The sequence below is a fragment of the Macrosteles quadrilineatus genome, unplaced genomic scaffold (assembly GCF_028750875.1).
Source record: "Macrosteles quadrilineatus isolate MER2022 unplaced genomic scaffold, UCM_ALF_1.0 Scaffold_13__1_contigs__length_4303367, whole genome shotgun sequence".
Lineage (NCBI taxonomy): Eukaryota > Metazoa > Arthropoda > Insecta > Hemiptera > Cicadellidae > Macrosteles > Macrosteles quadrilineatus.
In genome coordinates this window covers 2,502,051-2,524,724 of record NW_026542606.1, presented here as the reverse complement: position 1 = coordinate 2,524,724, position 22,674 = coordinate 2,502,051, and the positions used below count along the sequence as shown (strand labels likewise).

The following is a 22,674-nucleotide window of genomic DNA, read 5'->3' as shown; positions in this document are numbered from 1 at the left end:
GTTTTGTTTTGTTCTTTACATGGTTTATGACTACGCAATACAGTGTTTGGCTAGGTTTTAGGAGGGTTAGAACAAGCTGTGATTTTAAACTTACAGTTTTTAACCTGTACCAAGGTCAATGCCATTTTCATGATTGCGCAATATTCAAGATCCCTCCCCTTTATTATGCCGCATAATTTAGGTTCTACTGTACAATGTAAACACTGTACTGTAAAGTATTGTAGCCTATGCTACTTTAATTGTGTTTTAATGATGTCTAATCCCGACCTATATTGACCGAGACTGGTTCTGAACCTCGACTTAGCGAAATTCCTGTAAACATAACCTCTATATAACGAACCTCATTTTAACGAAATCCTTGATATAACGAATGTTCAGTTCGGTCCCTTCAGATTCGTTATACTGAGGTTGGACTGTAGTATGTAAATCAGAAAAGGGTCTCCTTGTGCCTTTCTGACAGTGTTACACGCTGTTACAATTCCGCTCCTTACACACTATACGGTTTGCCGCCCAGTGAGAAGCCTCTACTATGTCTATGTTTCTATCACACTATGGTTTTTGACCGTTATGGCGAGATAAATGTGTAAGCGAATTTCAGTTCGCCAAAAGCAGGGCCGGATTCAGCATTTTTGCGCCCCTAGGCCCAAATAATTTTCCGCCCCCTAGTCTGGTCACAGTTAATTTCCTTCAAACCTTTATTAAAAACTATATCATGCCCATAGGCCTAAGTTAATTGCTTGAATACCACTCCTCGTCGTAATCATTGCAAGTTTTTTTTTTACAGCCTTAACAAAATGCCGATTTAAACACTTTTTGCAATTTTATGCCTTTAATAAATGCTCACGTTCGTGGCCGTGGGACTGAAACAAAAAACTCAACCCACCGAGCATTCCTGCAAAAAAAACATTGAATTGATTCCAATTCCAGGCTCAAAAACATGAACTCCATACAGTACGTGATACCATAGATTAAACATACTGCTTTAGTTGATTTGTCATCGTTTTGGATTAGCCTAGCTGAAAACAATTCTTGTTATTTAAGGAGTATGTTTTATGTATTTTATTTGAACCTAGTTTATCCAAAATAAAACAATCTAATCATTAACAATGAATAGGTCGTCTCCTGTTTATATTACAAGAAATTAAAACACACATCATAGAACTAACATTAAAATAACAAAAACAAAAATTCGTCAAAACTGACGTCCAGTGTCACCAAAATTAACTAGACATGAACAAAATTTGAATTAACAATGCCATAATAAGTCGACTTGTGTTATATCTTTGACTATTAATACAATAGTATTATAGACTTCTGTATCCAATAGTCAATGGTTATATTTAATCTATGGTTGTACTGCATCTAGGTTATATTTCCAAAGCAAAACAGAATATTCCGGCCAGCCATACCGATCCTTAGGTCTGAGGAGAAAATTACAGCATTTATGGTGCTTTGGAGGATATTGATTTTTTCTAATATCTAATGCAAACTGAGATTAATATTTTTTTGTAAATTTTAAAGGTAAATTCATCGTTGTTTTAACATTCACAACGTAATATATTAAATTTAATATTGCTATTATATATTTTAACTTGATCCTGCAGATTGTTGTAAACTAATCAAAAGATTAGTTAATAACTGTTTTGTGAGGTGAGGGTGTTAACAATGTCTAGCACGCATGCGCCCCTAATCACTGTAATCGGTAGTACCGAGTGGCAGTGCAGTGGCAATACGATGCGTACCCCTTGGGCGCTCGTCAACGTCAACATCCCTGCAGCTTACTCCCGTTTAACCAAGGTTCGTTACCAATTGTGTAACGAAATGATGCGTTATTCTGAAAAATAGTTTAAATTTCCTAACGATTATTTCTTTTTATGAACTTCAGAATCACAACTCTGTATTAAGCATATTTTTTATCAACTAAGACTATTTATTTTTATTTTTAGATATATAAAAAAAATCCTCTCAGCCGTGCGCTCTCTGGGACCTTGCGCCCATAGGCCCGGGCCTACCGGGCCTATTGGGAAATCCGGCCCTGGCCAAAAGCAATGTTTACAAGTTTACAACTTTTGGCATTGTGGCAATTTCTTCGACATGGTAAAAACTATGTGAGGGATCATCTTTAATGGGTGCATACAATAAACTCTAAGAGAGAAGAATTTGGCAGTTTTAAAATGAGTAAATCTCGTCAGATGTTCTTTTTAAAATCTTATCTTTGTAAGAAGTTTTATACACTGGTTTGAATTTATTTAGGTTAATAACAAGCATCTGTTATTATTAAACAGCTAATAATATCAAAATGTGAAAATGATGAACTGATACACACAACACACAAAAACATGAACAAAGCCAATTGACAAGGGCTGGCAGGCTCCTGCCAAGGCCCCACTAGAAAAAACAGGCCATGCTGCAGGATCCATGACGTCACACTAGTGGATAGATTTCATTGATAAATTCATTGCCATCGCCATTCCCATATATATTAGGTAAATAAACAAGCTGTTTGTTTTAAGATTTTAATGGTAAGAGTTTAGTACAACTATCCACCACTGTGACGTAGTGTTGCGCTGCCCGTACTGCAGCATGTTTTTCTAGTGGGGCCTGGCTCCTGCCCGAATAAAAACACCGAACAGTGTAAAGGCACTCATGCCACTACATCCATGGACACATTGCGACAACCTTCCGGTTCAGTGGAAATGGACGGCTGCAAGACTTCCAGCATGGTCCTCTGCCTTCGCAGAGCCATGTACTGCGAAAGCTCTCATGCTCTTCATAACAGTACTAATAAAATTCCCGTTACAATTTTTAACCGGACTGCGAAAAATGTATAGTGTGAAAGGAGCGTAAAAAGGTAAAATACCCTTGCCGCAGCAAACCTGCAGACTTTGAATTTCCATTTGTCTGAATTAATTTTCAATTAAATGGATTTAAATAACATTTGTTTTAACGAGTAAATAGGTTTGCTGCTACAAGGAAACTAATAAAATGTGTTTTTTAGTAAAATATTAATAGCTCAGTACAGTATAAAATAAATCAATTTGCCAAGTTTGATCAAAATATATCCATAAACAAGCAAACTACAAGATTTTACAATATTCTCCATAAGAATAATATGGGAATTTCAAATTAACAATTTTTGGAATTTCATCCGTTACCAAAAACCATACAAAAACACTTTGATATACTAAATTATTTGTCTTTTTAAGCTCTTTAAAATGGTCAAGAGAGAAATTTGAAAACTTTTTTTTATGGTCAAAAATGAGAAAACCCAATTTTTACCCTATAAAACCCCCCGTAAAACTCCGTTTCCATGGTCCGATCATGCTGGTTCGCAAACTCATTCAAGTTTATCCCGCCTTACACCTTGAAACCAAATTTCATCAAAATCGGACAAACATTACACAAGTTATCGTGTTCACGACTCTCCCCTTTTTTCCGTGGGTTGATACAGCATGGTCTTTAAGCTTACAAAGCTATTAATAAAACTAAGAATTATTCAATCTAGTTGTGTAAGAACTAAACAAATTAGTCTGCATCCACAAAACAACTGCTAGATTTAGGATGACAGTCCTCGTATTCTTCGATGTTCTTTGATCTGACTTTCCCTGTTTCAGGTGATATAACTTGAGGAAGATCAGCATTGTTAACGCAAGCACATCGATAAGAACTGCCTCCAGGTTCATAAAACTTTCTTGGTACACCAATCCAGTCTCGCTCTATTCCACCACTGTAAAATAATACCTTAATTATTTACTACTCTGCTGCTTTGTTAACATAATATGAAAACAAATATATTAAATACACGGCACGCATTTCTGCGCCTAACAACTATTATTTTAAATGGTAATTTGTTCTTTGCGATGAATAATACAAGTGTATACCAAAAATAAAAATAAAATATTTTACTTAATTGCCAGTGGATAAACAATGTTTTTTTGTTTTTTCATTAGGTGTATAAATATATAAGTTTTTAGGCGTACCTACTACCACGTGTACACTACATACAGCTGTTCCTGTGAAAAGCATGCATTTTCTAAATTTAAACCAACAATAGTCAGGGATTGCCCTAGTGCCTTATAATGGTGATTGCAAAAGCAAGATACAAAGGAAATTGTAGTTAAGGGTAATTCGGACGAAATCATCACTATTCTTGGGATTAAGACTATTTCTCCTTTAAACTTTCCACTGATAATTTTTGCTTCAATCAATTTTGGTGTCATTTTTTTAATCGTCAGTCTGGTAACGTTGCACATCTTCGGTGGATTTAAGTTTCGCATTAGTATTATTTGAGTTCTTTCTTTTAACGACAGTAATGTGGTAGGTTAATGACAAATTGAGAGGCATTTGAATACCCGAGATAGCACGCACGATTATTATTCACTAATAATTTATGTTAGATTGTGTGGGTATAGAACAAAAGATAAAAATATTAAGGCATTGCCACCCCTTTTATTGTTTATAATACTTTGATAAAGGTTTTTATGTTCACATATTTAACATTGGAGAATTTAAATGTTGTTGAGATTAAAAGAAAATATTTTTCTGTGCTGCACTCTGTGGAAACATTGTGACACTATTTCAAATCATGACAAATACAGAATGTTGTGATTATTCAAACCTACCAAAAAGTTGGTGAAAGTAAACATCAGCTTTTAAATTATATTTGTTTGTTAACATTGTAGTTCAAAAAGTCGGACACTGGCCCACTTAAAACCCTCTGGGGCGGAGCCCTTTTGACGGATCTGCACCAAACTTCACACAAACTATGCTTGAAAGATGCTTGATAATGCCTGAAAGAATTATTACAAACTGTCAATCTGAGCGGTTTTGGAGACCATAACGTACATATATATATATATATATATATATATATATATATATAAGGTATATATATATAAGGTATATATATATATATATATATATATATATATATATATATATATATATATATAGTTCCTCTTTTATAGGTATAGATATTAGTTGGTACATGGTCTAATGTCATCGATCTAACTGAGCGCGAAGTTATTTATACTTTGTAGCGCGGACCCAGCCTAACTGAAACATTCGGTTTCAAGACTGATTTGCCACATATAACGATCGGTTACAAGCTAACATTACCTAGATGAAAATCTGGTGGAAATATTACCCTGAATGGTGGATCACTTGGCTCGTTGGTCGATGAAAAACGCAGCTAAACGCGCGTTGACGTGTGAACTGCATGACACATGATCATCGACAATTCGAACGCACATTGCGGCCCTGGGATTCTATTCCAAGGGCCTCGCCTGGAATAGAATCCAGGTCGGCCAGTTGGTTTTATTTTTAGTGCTGACCCTGTTTGTCAAAGTTTAACACCCATAGTCTAATAGTTTTCGTATCAGGAACACTCTCACGTCGGCCAAGGTCGAATCGAATCCGAAACGCTTGTTGAGTAGAAATCACAGAAACGCCATTTTTAATAAACTCCTCCACAACAATCGCCTGATGCTTCTTGAATTATTCTTTTAAGTGGAGGTGTTTAAGGATAATCTAAGTATAACTACAACGAAAAACGAATTTAAACTATAAAAATAAGCAAATGTATTTCTCAACAATCTTTGCAAGGAACAAAATTTTGGACAAACAAAAAACAGACAGCTGATAGTAAAAACAACATTTACATCATATGAAGTATGACTATTACAAATAAATAAAAAAAGGCAGGCATTTTCAACACTTTCCCTTATTAGCATAGTCATGCCGAGAGTCCAAGATTTTCTCGTAGAACTTGAAGTCTTGGTCGAGGTATAGGCTTACTTAGTATATCTGCTAGTTGAGATTCCAAAATGATGTGCTTTACAGTCAGCATACCTATATTTATCCTTTCTCGAATGAAAAGGTACTTCCGCTGAATATGTTTTGTACGAAAGTGAAACTCAGGGTTTTCACAGAGTTTTCTTGCTGATTCTTTGTCAACTTTCAGTTAGGAACAGCAGACAAACCTATAAGTTCGAACAAACGAGAAATCCAGATTGTTTATTTTGAACCAAGATTAGCTGCAATGATTTCAGCTTCACAAGTTGAGTCTGCAACTAACTCCTGACGATGAGTAAGCCAAGTGATAGCTGCACCCGCATATTTAATAATAACTCTACTTGGTGAACGCATTGTAGTTGGACATTTCCATTTCCATTTTGTTTTGTCGAAAGAGCCGAAGCCCCTCAACTACAACCCGGTACCTCTAATTAAATATACCCGGGCCCCATGGTGTAGGCCGGAACATACGCACCAACCTTGGCACACCATGGACGGATGACTTAAGGTCATCAGGGTTGCCCCTCAATCCTAACCAGGGATACTGGCTACTTGGTTAAGCGTCACTCCACCTGGAACCAGCAGGTACAAAACCTGAAGGCCCATAATGAAATGCCCTGACACATTTAGTGCAAGCAACACTCGGGACCTATCCAATCCCTGACAGGCCAAAACCCGCCATCAAAACCAGGAGGAAGGGGACCCCAACCCCCCATTTCCACCACTACCCGATCGAGGCCATCCCATTGCTGGGAAACCAGTGATACCCAGGGCGATGGATCCCCAGTTACCCCTAGCGGGCTTGATCCCAACACCCGATCTACTTCGTTTGCCCATCAAACCCAACATCACTGCCAGGCCCTCGGGGTTTCCCAAAAGGAGGCGGGTTTAGAAGTGGGACTCACCCGGATGAACCTATCCACCAAAGGTGGCGACACCCTTAACTCAATTGAGGTTCCAGAGAAAACCCCCCACACTCTAGATAACCATACCTTCCGACCTCAGAGACAGGGATTGGCTAATGGAGTGCGCCCAGCCGTTACCCTCACACTGCGGAAAGTTACGTTCCCCTAGAGTGTCCCCGTGAGCTTACGGGTACTTGCCCGATTTCACCTCCAAGAAAGGCTACTTCTAAAGTCGAGGATTTGCCCCACAGAATGCTGGTCGCACAGAGCAAGCAGGCTGAAGCCCAAAGAACCATAGTCACAGGTAGATGGGAGATTGATGGCGCACTTCCACCTCTCCGAGAGCTAAACACCCCACCAACCTGGATGGAGGAGTGTCACTGGAGGCTCCCCCTAAGGGGCTGGCGCTTACCAGACATCCATGACTATGGCCTACTTGAAATGCCGATTCCAACACCGGACGGTTACCTCCCCTTCAGTGGGGGCTTACTTGCCCGACTTTCACCTCCCAGGAAGAGGCTACTTCCAGAGCCGAGGATATTCCACACATAATGTTAGTCATACACATCAGGCAGGACTAATCCCAAGAACCACAGCCACAGGCAGATGAGGAGAGGCGGCAAAAAGCGGCATCACTGAGAGCTGAACACCCCACCAACCTGGATGATGGAATGTCACTGGGGGCTTCCCCGAAGGGGCTGGCACATCCAGTCGTCCATAACTGTGGTCTACCTGAGCGCTGGTTCCAACACCGGACAGTTACCTCCCCTCTGGGGGTCAAGAGCTAGGGTTGGCGTGGTCGCCAGGTCACGTACTCACGCAAGCATGGGCCCCCTGCGGGAATTTTTTGTAGTTGGACAACCAGCAAAGTCCGCGTCACAATAGCATTCCAGTAGACGTGTTTTAGGTTTAGATTGGTACACTAGCTTCTGGTCCACAGTGCCGGCCAAATAGCGTATAACACGCTTTGCTTGTGTGACATCATCTTGTGTAGGATTTTCTAAGTGACGTGATAGAACACTTACACTAAATACAACAAAACGAGTACCACGAGCAACATTGATGATTGATTTAGCAACATAAAGTAGGGCTCCAACTGCCGACCGGTATGGAAAATCGGAGGCTTTCCCTGGTGTTTGAGCAGTGAGCTTCTCTATGGGAGTAAGTACTGGCTTGCATCCATCCATGTTGAATCGAGAAATGATCTTCTTGATATACGCTGATTGGCAGACCAATATATCACCATCACTTTGAGAAATTTTGAGTTCGAGAAAGTATGACACTCCTTTAGCAACAATTTCAAATTGTGAACGAAGCTGCCAAATATATAAGTCTATTTCAGTCTGACTAGTCGCTGCGACTAATCTGTCATCAACATAAGAGTGCAACGATGATTTTTCCAGCAGGGGTAGGACAAATTTAGACACAGGGATTTTCAAGGCTCTGTCGAAATCTTAAGCCTTTCATGAAGTCGTCAAACTGTTTATTCCAGCATCGAGGTGCCTGTTTCAGGCCATATAAGCTGCGTTTGAGACAACAAACACGATTTGTCCTATCTGAATATCTTTCAGGTGTCTTCATAAAATCTCTTCTTCAACGTCTCCGTACAAGAACGCAGTTGAGACGTCAAACTGCCATAGAACCATCTTCTCAACAGCTGCAATGGACAATATTGATCGAACGACCTCCAGACGAGCAACCGGGCTGAAGGTTTCAGCATAATCAATATCAGGTCTTTGCGCACATCCTTTGATGACCAATTTTGCTTGATATTTGTCAACACTTCCATCAGAATTGCGCTTTATTCGGTAGACCCACTTGTTGACAGTCTTTTTTCCCGGAAGGAGTTCGGTCAATTCCCATGCACCGTGTGTATGCATGGATGCCACATCTTTGGCCATTGCTGTTTTCCATTCAGCACTATCCTCTGAACTGATGGCTTCAGTGTAAGACTTAGGTTCATCGTCAACAAGAAGAACTCCGGCAAAGTTAGACACTTGGGTTGCCTTCTTTCCTGAGTCGAGTGCCGGGTTGCAGGATTGTTGGATAACTCTGCATCTTCACTATCACTGCTACTTGACAGGCTCATCATCACCCTTCACTGGAGAACTAGGCTTGTCAATAGTCTCTTCAACTTCTTGCCAATCTTCTTCGACGTCATTGGTTTTCTCAATCTTGATAGGCCACTCAACTTTCTTGTCACAGTCTCCAACAATTTCTTGAAAAACTACGTCACGAGCAACTACAATATCTCTTCTCTCTGGAACATAGATTCGATATCGTTCTTTGCCATCATATCCAACCAAGTAAACAACCACAGCTTTCCTGTCCATTTTTGCCTCCTCTGAACAGGAACATGGACGTAGCACTTTGAACTGACCACTCGCAGATGTTTGATCCTCGGCTTTTGACCAAACCAGAGCTCAAAAGGTGATTAGTTGGCAACTGCTGACTTTCCCACTCAGTTCAAAACGTAGCCGGCAGTGATGACAAGTTCCGCCCAGATCGCTGCAGAAAATGTTACATTTGGATTGGTGTACTTGAAAGTCCGGGCCATTTCGACGATTGTTATGTTCTCTCTCTCCACAGCACCATTTTGTTTGGGTGTATATGGCGCTGTCATATGTTGGTTTACACCATATTCTCTGAGAATTTGACAAACTTCAGCGTTGTCAAACTCACCACCGTTGTTGCTGAGAAACTCTCTGACGTGATGACTAATTGTGCGTGCTTTAGCCAACACTTCGCGCAACGCTTCCTTCACAGCAGATTTTTTCCTTGCGACAAAACAGTATCGGTACCTTGAAAAGTGGTCTTTTTTGATGATCAAGTATCGGCGACCTCCAAAGAATGGGTCAAATGGGCCGCAAACATCACCGGATAACAACTCACCGGGGGCTGAGGGGCGTTCTCGTGTTCCGAATGGTAGACAGTGTGCCTTTCCGAACTGACACAGTTTGCAGATCTCGTAGTTGCCTGGCACTTTGATACCCATTTCGGATTCGAGCTTCGATCGGAAATAGCGTTTATCCATGTGACCCCAGCGCTCATGATATAACTGCAGAATGTGATTGTCTTCTGCTGCATTAGCGCAAACCTCAGACGGTTGAACTGTGTGAAATGAGGCACGATACAAAGTTCCACCACAGTTTGGAGTACCTTTGAATACAGTTTGTTCGTTAATAGTGAACCGACACACAGCATTAGTCGATTAAAACCTCCTATTAGGGTTTCGATCATGAGCTGCGAGTATGGACACCAAGTTCCGAGAAACGTCAGGAACATACCTGACATGGTTGAGTATGAACGCTCTGCAAGTTTCTTGCTCTCGTTTAAGTAAGTAGCTAGACTTGAACGATTCAAAACGCTCGGCAAAATGTGTAACACCTTTGACACACAAAGGAGCTCAAGAAAATCTTCGACTGTTTGGATGTTATGCGTTTTGAGGCCAGCTGCAAATTCCCGGTTTTGATTCTTCAATCTTGAAAGCACGGTTGGGGCATCCTTGGTATCATCCAATTCCATACTGAAGAAATTTGAACACTGACGAAACAACTGGTCTTAGGCCTTGTTATCGAACTGCTCGACCAAAGTGCCCCACACTTCCTTAGCTGATAATCTTACAGAAATACGTTGATGTAGATCATCGCTAACGCACTGAGAAATTACTATTTTGCCTGAGTCATGGATTTGTTGAATTCTAAAGCTCTTCCTTTTCGGCTTTAGTCGGAGGCTCAGAGAGGGTAGGCTATTCTCTCTTTCCCTCGACGATATCAACAGCGTCTAACAACTCTAGAACGCCCAACACTCGATCTTTCCACATCGGCCAATCTTCTGCTCCTTTCAATGGTTTTATACCTTTCACGTATTCCATTTGTAGAGCTGGACGAACTTGATCGAAAGATATTCCAAAAAAATACTCATGAGACAGAAAATTGTGTTAGAATAAATTGTTCTTACCATGTACAAAGTAGACTAGATTTCCCAACACTGTTATGTACATAAAACGATGCTGGCGACCATAACCTCTTGAATTATTCTCCCAAGTGGAGGTGTTTAAGGGTAATCTGAGTATAACTACGACAAAAAACGAATTTAAACTATAAAAATAAGAAAATTTATTTCTCAAAATCTTTACAAGGAACAAAATTTTGAACAAACAAAAAACAGACAGCTGATAGTAAAAACAACATTCACATCATCTGAAGTATGACTATTACAAATAAATAAATAAAAGGCAGGCGTTTCCTTCAATGCTCATCGAGCCAAGCCATGGCAAACACTGAAGAAAATGGCACGTACGCCGCTACGGCGTACTCACGTGGTGGCTTGCTCAAACCGGGGAGGTTTTTTTGCCGGACCCTGTATTTTACTTATTTTGTATAAGTAAGAAACTGGGGGTTTGGGTCAAAATATAAAAGGTGTGCAAACACATTTTAATACAAACATTTACTTTTACGTTTTTAAAGACCATACACACCCAGACATTAAATTTTAGGTATCAAATGAATCAGGGTGTCTAGTTTATTTCCATTCTAAAATTCAAGACTAATTCCAGACTTTTCAAGACTAATTCCAGATTATTCAAGACTAGTTTTTTCAACAATTAGTGGGTGTTGATACTGAAATGTATCGATTCTCGATTCTTGATACCGATACCAATTTTTAAAGCTTAACAAAATTGTCTGAATAATACTACACCAACCCCTGTCTTTGTCATAAAGTAGTATTATGACAATGTGGTGTTTTCAAGTAAAGAAATAATGCAGCAATCAAAAGTTCTAACTAGCAAATTTGGTTTTTTTTATCATGAAATCTTCCACGTACTGTACGTTGAGACATCATCATTGACTGCAGCGGTTACAGAAACGTGATCGACGTCGTCCGCGATCACGGCAAAATCATAAACATTTCCCGCGGCCTTGTAGACATCAATGACATCATCGTCGTCTCCCGAGGTCTCAGAAACGTCATCGTCATCGTCCGCGATCGCGGAAAAATCATAAACCTTTCCCACGGTCGTGTAGACATCATCGTCGTCTCCCGCGGTCACGGAAACGTCATCGTCATCTCACGCGGTTACGGAAACGTCATCGTCATCTCCCGCGGTCACGGAAACGTCATCGTCGTCGTCCGCGATCGCAACAAAATCATGAACATTTCCCGCGGCCGAGCAGATATCATCGTCGTCTCCCGCGGTCACGGAAACGTCATCGTCGTCTCCCGCGGTCACGGAAACGTCATCGTCATCTCCCTCGATCGCGGCAAAATCAATAACATTTCCCGCGGCCGAACAGATATCATCGTCGTCTCCCGCGGTCACGGAAACGTCATCGTCGTCGTCCGCGATCGCGGCAAAAGCATGAACATTTCCCGCGGCTGTTCAGACATCACCGTCATCTCCCGCGGTCACGGAAATGTTATCGTCATCGTCCGCGATCACGGCAAAATCATTGACATTTCCCGCGGCCGTGTAGACATCATCGTCATCTCCCGCGGTCACAGAAACGTCATCGTCATCTCCCACGGTCACGGAAACGTCATCGTCGTCGTCCGCGATCGTGACAAAATCATAAACATTTCCCGTGGCCAAAGCAGATATCATCGTCGTCTCCTGCGGTCACGGAAACGTCATCGTCGTCGTCCGCGATCGCGGCAAAATCATGAACATTTCCCGCGGCTGTTTAGACATCACCGTCATCTCCCGCGGTCGCGGAAACGTTATCGTAATCGTCCGCGATCACGGCAAAATCATGAACATTTCCGGCGGCCGTGTAGACATCATCGTCGTCTCCCGCGGTAACGGAAACGTCATCGTCATCTCCCGCGGTCACGGAATGTCATCGTCGTCGTCCGCGATCGTGACAAAATCATGAACATTTCCCACGGCCGAGCAGATATCATCGTCGTCTCCCGCGGTCACGGAAACGTCATCGTCGTCTCCCGCAGTCACGGAAACGCCATCGTCGTCGTCCGCGATCGCGGCAAAATCATGAACATTTCCCGCGGCTGTTTGGACATCACCGTCATCTCCCACGGTCACGGAAACGTTATCGTCGTCGTCCGCGATCACGGCAAAATCATGAACCTTTCCCGCGGCCGTGTAGGCATCATTGTCGTCTCTCGCGGGCACGGAAACGTCATCGTCGTCTCCCGCGGTCACGGAAACGTCATCGTAGTCTCCCGCTGTCACAGAAACGTCATCGTCGTCTCCCGCTGTCACAGAAACGTCATCGTCGTCTCTCGTGGTTTCGGAAAACGTCATCGTCGTCGTCCACTATCGCGGAAAAATCGTGAACATTTCCCGAGGCCGTGTAGACATCATCATTGGCTTTTGCGGTTACGTAAACGCAAGACGACGATCGCGGCAAAATCATGAAAATTCCCGACTTTGAAATCAAATTTAAGACTAAATCCCGACTTTTCAAGACCATTTTGAAATTCAATACTAATTCCCGGCAAATGGTACTTTGTTATGTACAAACTTAGACATTGGATTTAATATTTGTTAACTAGTTACAACTACTCAAATTTTCAAAGACTCCACACAAAAATAGGTACATTTTAAATTTAATACAAAATATAAACCTCAAAACTGAATGCATTAATTAAAACGTTTTAACTTGGCATTCAACAAGTATTAAATTTTCATAGAATAGTCATGGGTTTGAAACATTCAAGTAAGCCTCATACTTTCAGTTACTATTTAGAGCTGTCCTGCCCTCGAACACGGTGTTGACGCGCTCTTGGTCAGCGAACAGTACCAGTACCGGGACAGGGACCCATCTTTTTGGTTCCCCGATACGCTTGGTACTGCTGCGTTCTGGGTTCGTAATACAGCTAAAGTGCAAGTGAGAAGTCACGCGAAGAGCCGAGGATTCGTTTGGGCCCGGTGCGGGGATGTCACTTACTTTAGTGTATACCTCACCCCCATCCGTGACTTTCGTGGAAAGATAGACCGCCTGGAAGAGAGCGTGCGCGAACCACCGGGTACGTTGTCGTAGCGGGGATTTCAATGCTAGGGCTGTCGAGTGGGGAATGACTCTCACTAATTCCCGGGGGAAGTACATCCTGGACTTTGCTGCCAGGGCTGGACTTGTCATAAACGAGGGCAACACGCCAACTTTCCAGTGTCCCGGAATGAGGGGAACGATCCCAGACATCACTCTTGCATCTGAGTCCCTCTTGCCGAGGATACGAGCCTGGAGAGTCCTGAACATTATACGGCCAGTGACCACCAGTACATCATTTTTGATGTCCTGGATAGTCATCAGAGACAAGCTACCGTGTTTCGGCAGGTGCCCGTTCGGTGGAACACCAAAAAACTGGACGTGGCCAAATTCACCGAAGTTATACTACGGGGAGAGCCAGTGGTACCTGCTGCATCTGGCGTGGCTCACGCAGAGACATCAGTTACATCATTGATGAGGCTGATAGTCTCGGCCTGCGATGAGTCAATGCCTTGCAGAAGATCCCGGTGCGATAAGCGACCTGTGTACTGGTGGACAACCGAGATTGCAGAATTGCGACGGGCAGCATTGAGAGCCAGACGTCTTGCTACCAGGGCCAGAGAACCTGAAGATAGACGTCTTAAGTCTGACGCTTACAAGGTGGCTAGGAAGTCTCTTCGCTGGGCCATTAACCGTAAAACTTATTTGTATGCAGATGATACAACATTTTTAAATATTAATCCCGATCTTAAACAACTTCAAGAGTTAGCTCAAAACTCAATCAATGAAGCTTCTATTTGGTTTGAATCTAATGGCTTCCTCTTAAACAAAGATAAAACTCAAAAAATTATTTTTAGCCTTAGACCCTGTGAATTATTTCTTGGTATTTATAAGAAGCTTTCTTGGAGAGATCATATAGATTACATAAGTTCTAAGCTGTCAAGGGTGATTTGTCTTATAACTAAACTAATACATTGTAGAGATCAAAATTATATTAAAACAGCCTACTTTGCTTATTTCCAATCCATTTTCAGATACAATATTATCTTTTACGGAAATTGCAGTAGGATAGAGGACATTTTAGTCTTACAAAAGAAGTTAGTTAGAATCATATCTTGTGAACCCCTACAGGATCACTGCAAACCCCTGTTCATTCAGCTACAAATTCCAACAGTAATTAACATTTATATATTTGACTCTGTATCATATATTTAAAAAAATCCTGACCTTATCAAACAAAATTCTCATGTTCATAATACAAGGAATAAAAACGTTGCTAACATAGATTTTTTTAGACTGTCTAAAACTCTTAAAAGTCATATTGTAATCTCACTAAAAATATACAACAAGCTAATACATTTAATAACAAAATATCCTAAACAAACTTTTAAATCTAAATTCTACAAATGGCTTTTGAACAACCCTTTTTATTCTCTAAAAGATTTTTTTGGAATGCCTTTTATTAACTTTTAAGTAGAGCAAGCAAGTTTACCAAATTACTGTTGGATTTAGTTGGTTATGGGGTTTAATAACTTCCATTATTCCAAACGCCTTAAATTTTTCTTAACAATAAGATTATTTGGTTGTAATATTAAAGTATGTATTGTAACATGTCTCCTTGTGTGTAGTATTCTTGTAAATATTGTATATTGTATTAATTAACTGACTATGCTAGTTTTAGCAGTTTTTGGACAATGTCAATAATTTGTATAAACTCACAAGACAATAAACACATTTCATTTCATTTCATTTCATTAGCCTATTTGTTGTGCCTCGACTGAAATGTAACATTACTTTTAGAAACTTGAGACACTATTTTTAGCCTTTTTTGTTAACTTCATTGACTATGTTTACCAACAACGAATATCGCGGGTGTGACTTTATCACTTTAATCATATTTATTAGTTGTATATTTGTACATATTCAGTTTGTAAACAGTTTTATGTGGATGAACTTACTTAATTTGATGTCTGGGACATTACATTTAGTAGGTTTATGAAACATTTCGTCATAATGAACAAATGATTTGATCGCCAAATGAAAAAGGCACAGCAGCATTTTTTAGAAAAAAACTATAATTTATTTATGTATATTTGCCTTTATAACTATGTATATTCATTTAGGGGAATACGTTTCCTTTCATTTTATATAGTTGGTATGTGGGGTTTATATGTTTTAAAAATAATATACATGCGTGAATAACAAATTTTTTTTCTAGACAAATATAAACATTTATTAAAGGTCATAAACATTTATTGAAATGATAATTTTACATGTACAACTCTTACTTCATTTGATCTCTAATATTATTGCCTACAAATTTTACTTTTACTTTATCTCTTGATAATACATTTATTTGGTTTTTGTTTTAAATTTGTAGTGCAAAATCGTGAAACTTGTCATTTTATTGTTTTTTGGCCATTACTTTGTATGAAGGGTAATTGGAATCTTTTTACATTTCCTTATAGAGAAATTAATTCCAAACAATTTTTATATCTTGAAGTTTACATGAAACATTTTTGGTTCATACAGCAATTTTTTTATCTACTGTAAATATTTTCTACAATATTTTAAATATTCATTTTGTTGCCATTTTCAAATTCTTCATTTCATTACGAACACTTCAAAGTATATATACGTTCAATAGGTTTGGTCTGTTGGTTTAGTTTATATGAATTTTCGAAAATATGACTGCAAAATCGCCAAAAATGCCTTGCCACTACAGAGTTTGCCCATTGCAAGTTGGAGGGCTAATGAAACCACGCTTTAAAAATCACATTATAAAACTACATGATTATAAACACAATAATTATCAAAATGTACGTAGATGCCGGGCGACATCATCGAAGTATAGTTATTTATATATACTTCGATGGGCAACATATGCTATGCACTGCCCTGCTAGGCTACCGTCGCCGCTCGCACCGATGTACCAGCGCAACGTCACTGAGGAGGGGCGGGGGAGGGGAAGTAGGATCAGGCGGCGACCGCTAACATCAAAGGAGTGAGCCAGCCCTTGTATATCTCTAGCCCTGACGGCCACAGGGGTTAATCAGATTTTTTGCTGCAATCACGGAAGACAACGATATTGTCTACATGACCAAGGTCGATATCCCTGATTTTGCCAAGATCTCACGAGACGACGATGACGTTTCCGTGACCGCGGGGATTGGATGATGATGTATACACGGCGGCGGGAGTTGATCAGATTGTTGCTGCAATCTCGGAAGACAATGATAATGTCTACATGACTGCGGAAGATGTTCATGATTTTTCCTCGATCGCGCAAGATGACGATGACGTTTCCGTGACAGCGGGAGTGAATGATGATGTTTACACGGCCACGGGATTTAAACAGATTTTTACCGTGCTTTCAGTAGACAACGATAATGTCTACATACCCACGGGAGATGTTCATGATTTTGACACTATAGCGCAAGACGATAATGACGTTTCTGTGACCGCGGGAATGGATAATGATGTTTACGCGGCCACGGGAGTTGATCAGATTTTTGCTGCGATCGCCCAAGACGACGTTGACGTTTCCGTGACCGCGGAAGTGAAAGATGATAACGGTAATGTATAAATGCCCGCGGGAAGTGTTCATGATTTTGCCGCGATCGCGCAAGACGACGATGACGTTTCTGTCACCGCCGGAATGGATAAAATGTTTACACGGCCACCGGAGTTGATCAGATTTTTGCTGCAATCGTGGAAGACAACGATAATGTCTAAATAACCGCAGTAAATGTTCCTGATTTTGCAGCAATCGCGCGAGACGACGATGACGTTTCCATGACCACAGGAATGAATGATAATGTTTACACGGTTGCGGGAGTTGATCATATTTTTGCTGTGATCGCCAAAGACAACGATAATGTCTACATGACCGCGGGAGATTTTCATGATTTTGCCACAATCGCGGAAGACCTCACCTGTCAAAAGTGCCGGATTAGAGAGGATTACTGGAGTTGATTTTTGTCCGAGAGCAGACACACATAAATCAATTTTTGTCCAACACCGTATTGACAGTAATCAGGATATGAATGACATTAACACGGGTCTGCAAGTCCTACATTACTGTCAAAATGGAAATAAAATGGACGTCTTGGAGCAATTTTAAATGTATAAATCAATAAAAATCTGGATTTCAACAACCATATCCTGAATGACAAACTCTAGTTTAACTTGAATATAATTTTTAACACTATACTACAACAAGGAAACATATCTGATCAGCTGACCACAACAGATAATGAAGATAATTCATTCAGATAGCGCTGACTTGAACCCTCCACCAACAGTCTGTTCCCGCTCGTGTACCGGCAATGTTGCATACACGTGATAGGCCTATCAAACTAAAGGTAATTATTTATATATTGTGCGTGTCGTGTGTAAATGTTATTTGATGTACCTACCTATATTATATGTGTAATGAGAACGAAGCTATATAAGTGGAATTAATATATATTCATGTAATGAAGTGTTTGACTATGACAGCTCGCCGAAACATGTTACACGTTGACGAAGGTTTTTTGGATCTGATTAAAGGTAACGGGGCTACAACAATGAATTTTAATAGACGTATTGGCGGTGCAACGATGGCAGTACAATAGCGTTGAGTAGAAACCGAAAGTGAACATTGGAAAATTGAGTTTAGGAGCATCTGTAAACCTCTGTTAGGATCACAACAAAATCATAACGATCTTCCGAGATGGCTGCAACATCAGCGATCAAACTTCTGTTGTGATTTTTTACTTCACACAACAGTCATCGAAGCGCTGTGAATGAGTGGAAACCATGTTTTTTAAGCTATTGGCGACAATAATTTTAAAAATTTAAGTTTCTCAGGCATATACAAAACTGATTCAGAGTCTTTTTTCTGGTTATCAAAACTTAAGTACAATTTACACACACACAGAATCTCCGGTTAACGACCTGAATAATGCTTAGAAATTTAATTTTATTTACAGTTACACATTATTGCACTTGCGATTAATTAAATCCGTTATATAAGGCACAACGTTTTTAATCTCACTTGGTTTTGTATTTTTTCTTACAAAACGTGATCGGAAATGGTTGCAGTATTTGTAAACAACATTTCAATAGTCAATTAAGTAAGTTCAATTAATGTAAACATATCAGTGACAGTTAGAAAAAATAATCAAACAACTGTTCTTTATTTCATCGATGTCGTATTTTCCAAACAGATGGTTAGTATTTCATAAATGACGCATGTGGTAAACATTAAGAGAAAACTTGAAAAAATCACACAAAATTGGATTTTTGAACACCTGTTATTTTATTACAAAAGTAGTGAGGCCATATTTTAATGGCTAAAGACACCCTCGCCAATCCAGTGACAACAAAAAGACTATTAGTATTTGAATCCCGATCAATTCTCTTGATTTTCAGGAGAAGGCCGAGTAAAATGCCTTTTGGGCCATGACAAACAGACAGACAGAAATTGAGATAAGACTTGTTTCGGCTTCTTTAATGTATAAAACGTAAAATTACCAAAAAATATAATTCTGAGCAATATACGGACAAAAACTCTAATTTTATTTATATATGTAGATATAACAATCAGAGAGTATAAATAAAGAAACCTGACCAACCTTTATTATAGCATGCATGTTCATATAAAAAATTCATAGTTAAAAAAAATATAATAGCATTGTGAAACGTATAACTCTCAACTAATAAGAATGAACTAGTTCCTTAAGCAATACAGAAGGTCAAACACTATGTTCACAGTACCTCCGTTTAGAGCACCACACTCGACTGCCCTCCTCGGGAGTCCACTCTACGTTGCAAGGCGGATACATCAGCTTGTATTTATTCTTATCTTTCTCATCCCGATCTGCTTCTTCTAGTTTCAGCTGTAGTTTGTGAAGATAGCCTGTCGGATTCCCAGTTTTGTCATAATACCTTCCAACAAGCTTTCCTGAAATAAAATATGAGTATATATGAAAGCAGGATAGGTCAATCTATACTTATTTAATACGCAAGCAGGATTTTTGTGACAATTACTCCTCCGAAACTACTGAACTGATTGACATGTTTTTGGTGTCATTGGAAAGAGTGTAACGTGAAGTTGTGCAGGAAACTTTCTTTTAGCGAATTTCCCATATAGGGAATAAGCTATTACCGTAGTACTCATGGTAAGACCTGGACCCGAGACCGATTTAATTTTTCATTTTGAGGTCCCTAGAGGCCAAAAACACCATCCGTTCAAATTCATATATATATATATATATGTGTCCGTTAGCGCGATAACTCGAGCAAATACCCCCGCCGCAGCAAACCTGCCGTCTAAGCGAATTTCCATTTGTCCGAATTGATTTTCAATTGATCTATTTAAATAACATTATTAGGTTTAACGAGTACCTAGGTTTGCTGCTACAAGGAAACTAATAAAGTAGTGTGTTTTTAGTAAAATATTGATAGCTTACTATAAAATAAATAAATTTGCCAACTTTGATCAAAATATATCCATAAACAAGCAAACTACAACATTTTACAATATTCTCCATAAGAATAACATGGGAATTTTAAATTTACCATTTTTTTAGTTTTCTCCGTAACCAATAACCGTACAAAAACACTTTGATATACTGAATTGTTTGTTTTTTTAAGCTCTTTAAGAAGGTTTAGAGAAAAATTGGGAAATTTTGTGTTTTGAGGGTAAAAAGTGAGAAAAACCCATTTTTACCCCATAAAACCCCCCATAAAACCCTGTTCCCATGGTCCGATCATGCTGGATCGCGAACTCATTCAAGTTTATCCCGCCTTACACCTTCAAACCAAATGTCATCAAAATCGGATAAAAATTACTCAAGTTATCGTGTTCACGGACACATATATATATATATAAATCTATATATATACCTATATATATATATATATATATATACATATATAAAAATTTGAACGAATGGTGTTTTTGGCCTCTGGGGACATTAAAATGAAAAAGTAAATCGGTCCCGGGCCTAAGTCTTACCATGAGACCTACGGTAATAGCTACTTCCCTATAGGGAAATTCGCTAAAATGATCTGATTATGATGAAATTTGGTACAAACGTGTAAACCTACATTTATTCGAACGAGTTCGCGATCCAGCATAATCGGACCATGGGAACGGGGGTTTATGGGGGGTTTTATGGGGTAAAAATGGGGTTTTCCCATTTTTGAACCTAAAAACAAAAAATTTTGCGATTTCTTTCTAAACCGTTTTGTAGAGCTTAAAAAAAGAAATAATTTAGTATATTGAAGCCCTGTTGTATGCCTAACGGTCACGGAGAAAATTCAAAAATAGTGTAATTAAAAATTCCCATGTTATTCTTATGGAGAAAATGAAAATGTTGTAGTTTACTTGTTTATGGGTATATATTTATAAAATTTGGCAAATTTATTTATTTCATCCTATACTATTGACGTATGGTCAAAAAACACTTTTTACCTTCCCCGTAGCAGCAAACTTAAGCACTCGTTAAATCTAATGTTATTTAAATAGGGAATAATAAGTCTTATTTATGGAAATATTTTAGTAAAAATGTAATCAGACGAGTTGAAATTCGCTTAGTCTGCAGGTTTGCTGCGGCGGGGGTATTTAGAGAAATTATTAGAGAGTGAGGCTCTGGGGCCCTTTAAAGTTTCGTATTTCTCCATAAGATTAACTTGGGAAACAAACATTGTTTTGAAACTCCAGCTGTTGTCAGAAATTAAATATTAATAATTGGTTTCCATGGAAGCATTAGAAAATTCACAATGTTTACATTTGCTTTGACATTTAAATGTTTAACCAGAACTGTCAAATGCCTATTTCACAATTTCGGACAGCTGATCCAAAAAAATTTTCCCGTTGCGAAGAAAAAATTAATAGTGAGAAGAAGAACATATGTTAATTGTAAACAGTCAATGTGTAAATTATCTATGTTGCATTAAAAATGTGTATAGTTTTGGATGTTGGTTTATGTTTGATGATATAAGTTATTAAATTCTTATTTTAAGGATTTGGCATATGAGTAAGCCTATGATAAATAACCACCATTTCAGAGTTCTGCCAGTTTTTGTCTAACTCTGTCCTGTAGAGTTTAAAGTAGCCTACACCTTATTGTCTACAAATTGGCTAAATAACTTAGGTACGGTACTTTATAAAAGCTGACAGCCTTTTTACGTTGACTTAAATTGTAAGCTTACCTTTTCCCGTCCATGGACAGTTTGGTTGTTAAAAATTAACCCTTTAAAACGGAATAGGACTGTTATGTAAATTGTGAGTATTTCCATTGGTTAATAATGTTGTAGTTGACTCTTTTAAAATCACCGAAAATTATGACGGTTATTAGTTTTTAAACAAGTTATTTGTTTATAAATAACTCCTGTACTTCTTTGCAATTGCTCGATTTCGAGCAACATGTACACTAGTAATTTTTAAAGGAACAAAAATATGTTGATATGTACTTTAAATTAAAGGTCTTGTTAAACTAAAAACAATGCTGCAACCCGGACTTCAAATGGACAACCGAAATGGCAGCTTCCCTGTGGCTTAGTGACAATTACCTAACTTGTCAAATTCTTGTACTAATTCATTATTCATTAGGCCCTAATACTATTAGTTTATACAAAAAATTACATAAAAGTTATTTGGCTTGGTCATTTCATAGCTGAAATCTCTCAATAAACTTATAAGTTAAAAAGAGTTGAAACTGCCATTTTGAATCTTTAATCGGCTGCAATTTTGCACTTAGTAGTTCTTTTTAGCTCCACTTTTTTTTAGAAAAAAAAACTCTCTTAAGAATTTTATTCCAGAACTACAATGTTAAGGCAAACCAGTACACCACTGGTGATTTTGGTGATTTTGATGGTGTTTTTGACCTCTGGGGACATCAAAACAAAAAAGTAAATTGGTCCCGGGTCCAGGTTTTACCATGAGACCTACGGTAATTGCTTATTCCCTATATGAGAAATTCACTAAAAGAAGTACTAGCATAGAATAAATAAACACCAGAGAAGAGCAGCGGCGG

The 22,674-nt window shown here is 39.0% G+C and overlaps 1 protein-coding gene and 1 pseudogene across 2 annotated transcripts in view; one reads left to right on the top strand and one right to left on the bottom strand.

Moving 5' to 3' along the window:
* Positions 1-393: 393 nt before the first annotated feature.
* Positions 394-22,674, bottom strand: part of LOC129004925 (neuferricin-like) — a 45,142-nt gene continuing 22,861 nt past the window's right edge. The window contains exons 2-3 of one of the 2 annotated variants that reach the window (XM_054433634.1): positions 19,409-19,595; positions 394-3,727 (exon numbers count right to left, since the gene is read on the bottom strand). In XM_054433634.1, the coding sequence (XP_054289609.1) occupies positions 3,526-3,727; positions 19,409-19,595 (389 nt within the window). In that variant the 3' untranslated portion in view covers positions 394-3,525. The remainder of the gene's footprint in view (positions 3,728-19,408; positions 19,596-22,674) is intronic. The other variant, XM_054433632.1, reaches the window with a different exon arrangement.
* On the top strand, positions 5,144-5,299 carry LOC129004981 (5.8S ribosomal RNA; annotated as a pseudogene).